We start from the raw sequence: 5,212 nt of genomic DNA, 5'->3' as shown, positions 1-5,212 counted from the left end.
TGCTAAATCTTATAATTTATTTAAATGAATTCTTTTACATAGTTTCATAGAAAACAATAACAAAAGTAAATATTTGAAATCTATTATGTGATCACCAAAATATCATAAAATATTTGCAGAAATTTTAAAATTATTATTTGAAAATAAAATACAAAGTTAACCAACAAAATTATACATCAGTCAACGACTCATTTCTACTTTAAATTTTTATTTCCTTATAACAAAGTGCAATTACCAAAGTCAGGTTTTTTTTTATTATTATACTCTTGTTCTTTACTTCTCCAACATAAATTTAATAAGCCTAATAATTTCATGAACGATAACATTTAGAGTTTGCAAAAGATTATACTTTTCTACGAATAATTAAATTTGTAAATCATGAAAAAAAAAATAGGAAAAATAAGAAGCCTGTGGTGTTGAAAGCAAAGTAAAAAAGTCGAAAAATCAGAAATTGAGTAACTTTTGTTTGATGGCAAAAACTTGTGTGAGACGGTCTCACATATCGTATTTTGTGAGACGGATCTCTTATTTGGGTCATCCATGAACTAGTATTACTTTTTATGCTAAGAGTATTACTTTTTATGCTAAGAGTATTACTTTTTATTGTGAATATCGGTAAGGTTGACCCGTCTCACAGATAAAGATTAATGAGACCGTCTCACGAGAGACCTACTCTTGTTTGATAAATAAGTAACTCCAATTCTAACTTTTTAACATGATCACTTTCTTTAGAAACATCCCATTAACTTTGGTTTCAGTTAAATTAGTAAACGCAGAATATGATTTATATGAAACACACAAAACTAATTTTCCAAATAAAAAACCAAGAATCAATTTTTTAAGTGATTAATATTCCTTGATGCTGTGGATGAAGATATATAAAATATGAATCATATATATAGAACAGTTTTCACCATATATTATTTACAAAAAGTAATACAGATACGTGCAGAGTGCTATCGGGCTATTTATTACCTTTCGTTCGAGGCAATGTAACAACATTCATTTCTTCTCTACAGCCCCATTCTGCAGTTCTTGATTTTGTTGATTCACGAGTTCAAGGGTAAAATGTGACTTCAGACCGATCCAGCATTGGTAATAATCGTGATCCATGTACGGAGATTCAAGCGCCCACGAGCAGACTCGAGGAATTAGACATGACTCAAACATGAAAGCCATGGTATTAGCAATTCTCTGTGGTCCTACATCATTTCCACGTGCAACTGTGGCCTGATGAAATTGGAAAAGATAAAATAATATCGATTAGAAACAACATTTTCGAGAAGTTTGGGCTCATGAAAAGTGGACAAATCCAAGTGCATATTAGTTGGGCACTCAATAAAGGGTAAAAAATTAGGACTCAAAACCAACTTGATTAAATATTAAAAAAAAATGGCGCACCAGGTGTTTTTAACTTGACATCTACTGACCTGATACCATATTGTTGCCACAAGTTTGAGCCAATCGAAGGTAGACAGGGACCAACAACAATTTATATTTTAACACAACCAGTGTTAGTACCCATCGCATACACTAATATAGCTGGTCCATGTTTCAGAATAGAACATTAAATCATGCTGTAAATAACACATGAAAACATAACATCAAATAGAACAATCAAGTCCAAAGAACTTGCGTTCTACATCTAATCTGCATCTTCTATTGCATTTTTCCTTTGCACGATGTGCAAATGTTATAGGAAAACATGATAATTAGTAAGAAACATGACAGGATTTTTTTATGGGTCCAATTTGTGCCACTAGAAGGTGTTTTACCTCGAATGTTTTCGTATCAGGACCGTGGGGAGTCATGCTGCTGTGAAGACTTGCGCCTCCTGGTAGAAATCCATCAGATTTTGCCTGAGACAATATTCAATTCACAGAAAATGCAATCAGACGAAAAATCAATAAACCGCTTCTCTCTGTTTTCATTGTCTATGTAAGATATATCTCCGTCATTGTTGGTAGTTTACAACTTGATAAAAGTTATCGGGGTATTTGAACCACGTTGATTGCAACAGAAGTAGAAACAGTTCATGGCAATCTCACAAAAAAAATGACGGATCCATGACTATACCTCGTATCCTCCGAGAATTAGGCCCATGAATTCACTCATACAGTTGCGATGATAATACGGAGGACGGAATGTATTTTCAGCAACCAACCACCGGGGAGGGAAAATGACAAAATCAAGCAATGCCACACCAGGTGTGTCGGTAGGTGCTGTAAGAACTGCATTTTCATTGAATTGAATGTGACTGACAAGAACAAAGATAACCTTGCCATCGAAGAATATTTTTAATTGTAAGAAGCAAATACAAGTCAAACAAGAGCACTGATAAAGATAAGTAGATAAAGTGGTCATTCAGCAACCTACCTGTGTTGATTGAAGGATCACTATGATCCATCAAAACGGTATTATACGGGCAGAATTTGCTTAAATCATACTGAAAATATAAACAAGTATTCCATCAGATCAAAGAGAAAAAAAATAATTTAAAAAATATAGGAGATGGGATAAAAGTAAGCAGGCTGGTCTTGTTCCAGCCACAGGACTGGAATACTGGGTGGAAAAAAACACACCTTGTAAGGAACATAATTTCCATGCCAAGCTACCAAATTGAAGGGAGAAAAATCTTGCTTTGCGGTAAAGAGTTGGCCACCAAACTTCTGCACAATGGTGAAACCTGGATGAGAGCAATTCTCGAACCAAGCAACAGGAACTAGAAAATCCCTTGGAGCAGCAAGCCCGTTGGCACCTACACATGTTAAAATACATACGATGCAGCATTAAATAGCTTATTGGACGAACAAGCCCCGGGAAGAATGGAAATAATAGAATTTTTAGATGCACCTATTGGTCCAAGGTCAGGAAGTTGGAAATGAGTTCCAAATATTTCAGCAACATAGCCCCTTGACGGTCCATCAGGCAGATCAATGGCAAACCGCAGGCCTTGAGGTAATACTACAATTTCACTAGGAGATACTTGCAATCTTCCACATTCGGTGGTGATCCACAGTCCTAGATGAGAAGTGATGGGTTGTAATTTTCAATACATAAAACTAGTTGCCGAACCATTAAGAACCATTAATCACGGTAGAATGACATGTAAGCAAGTTCTTGGGCCAAAAGCAACTCTTGAATAAATTTGGAGAGAAGGGGGTGGGGTTAAAGATGAGAACCAAACAATTATTTAAATTAAATTGGAACCACAAATATCAAGATGGCACTGGCGCTAGGAGATAAAATGAATATTTGAATCAAGGATATGCAAATTTTACATAAATATCAAATTATGTTCTAAAAGACATTTCAACTCCAACAACTCCAACATCTGATTACTGATATATGGAAATTAACTCAATCAAATGACATCCTAGGTTGGATTAACAAGGTAACAACATTACAAAACAAAATATGATGGAAAGGCAAATGGTTAGGCTCTACTTACTTCCTTCTTGAGGAACAATCAAAAAGTCCCCATCAGCACTACAGAACGCACAATCAGCCATTGATTTGTTGGCGGTGTACCTAGAGTAGAGCAAAATTTGAGTCTTTAAAAGAGGGCGCTGTGACTCATCAAATTCATCCTCATTGACTTCATTCAAGAGCTACTCAGTTAATGGTTAGAGTTGAGAGAGCAAGTATTTCATGAACTTTTCATTTTTAACTCAATTCATGGACAAAAAATCCTTTATAATTTAAGGTACTGGAGGAGATATAATCTTGGTGAGAGTTGGCTATATTAAAACGCACAAAGTAAATGGCATTCCAGCTACATTAAACTTCCCCCTCTATGAAAAAGTTTTGAACTTAATTAAATAGTTTTAGCCACAATACCTAGTTATTCTATTCTCATCAAAAGGGGGGCAATATAGGGAAAGTACGTTAATAAAGTTCCAGCGACTTAACTATGCACACTAAATTTCTTTCCTGCGAGCTTAAATGGAAGAATATCAAACAATCTCCCTCCTGATAAGTTCTCACCCTCAGAAAACCTTCGATATCTCCCTAAAAAGTAGTAACGTATAACAAAAATCCCTTAAAACCTACAATTCAGTAGCCAAATATAGGAAAATCAACGCTGCAACTCAACAAAATGGCAAGTACACTTGTGCTTATCAAGGCAGCATATTTATTTCATTAATCAGGAAATGAATAGCAAAGTGATAGTGACTTCATTGCCATTTCTGTATTTAAATTCAACTATTTTTATTTTATCAAAAGCAGATTGCTTAATCGATCATATGAACTCTCAGATCCATTGCTTCAAAGTAAACAGAAACTGAAACATACTGACATTGCTTAATCAGAAAGCGCAAAAAAATTACATGTGAATCGCAAAACCATGGCGAAGATAGGAGCTGCCAGCACCACATACAGTATACAAGCCGTCGATGAAATCGGTCGGAGATTCAGGTACTTCCACCGGCTTCCATCGCAACTGAGTTGGCGTCGCAGAACTATTTGAATCAGTTAAATTCGCTCACAAGCTTACCATGAGTCGGTACTCTAGCTCTAAACGGTTCGTGCGTGACAGATGGCTTCACGCGATACAGCCAACTGCGAACAAGCAGCCATTAAAATAATTATTTTTAAAATAAAAACGTACCAACGGCTACATGATTACAGAATCACATACGCATCCTACGACCTGCGTTGATTATGTTTGCGAGGAGAGGTGAACGAGGTGCCGGAGATCTGCTCGGCGTAAAGGCCGTAAGGGCAGAGTAATGGGCTGTTCTGACCGTGGGGAAGAGCTCCGGCGATTGCTTCGGAGGAGAAGTGGTTTCCAAATCCAGATTGATACTCCAAGTCCGCCGGAAAATCACGTAGCGGCGGCGCGTTGGTGGTGGCGGTGGCGGTGGCCGTGTCCATTAGTTAGTGTATAAAAATGGGTAATGATACTATATCATGAATAATAATTAATACAACTCCTTTTAATCATATTAAATATATGTGTGATTAAAAAAAACGTGTGTGTGTTTACTATTTATGGCATGTAATTACGTGTCAATCATCATCCACAACAATAAAAATAAATAAATAAATAATAATATAATATATTTCGAGACGATTAGTCTTGAAACAAGTCAAATTTTTTTATATTTATAATAAAAAATAATATTTTTGACTTAAAAAATATTTTTTATAAATTATCAAAATATAATATTTGTATCACAAAATTGTCTTATGAAACCGTATCATATTA

At 35.4% G+C, this 5,212-nt stretch overlaps 1 protein-coding gene across 1 annotated transcript; it reads right to left on the bottom strand.

The window, feature by feature from the left end:
- Nucleotides 1–830: 830 nt before the first annotated feature.
- Nucleotides 831–4,932, bottom strand: LOC142540726 (homogentisate 1,2-dioxygenase). Its single transcript, XM_075647076.1, is given in 10 exon segments — nt 831–1,230; nt 1,776–1,859; nt 2,077–2,231; nt 2,377–2,446; nt 2,583–2,758; nt 2,854–3,021; nt 3,452–3,531; nt 4,332–4,474; nt 4,476–4,563; nt 4,655–4,932. Coding segments are annotated over 10 exon segments (1,416 nt in total). The 5' UTR covers nt 4,879–4,932; the 3' UTR covers nt 831–1,002.
- Nucleotides 4,933–5,212: the final 280 nt, after the last annotated feature.

This window comes from Primulina tabacum, chromosome 3 (genome assembly GCF_025594145.1).
Source record: "Primulina tabacum isolate GXHZ01 chromosome 3, ASM2559414v2, whole genome shotgun sequence".
NCBI lineage: Eukaryota > Viridiplantae > Streptophyta > Magnoliopsida > Lamiales > Gesneriaceae > Primulina > Primulina tabacum.
The sequence above is the reverse complement of the archived record's forward strand: the minus strand, read 5'-3'. Positions and strand labels throughout refer to the sequence as shown.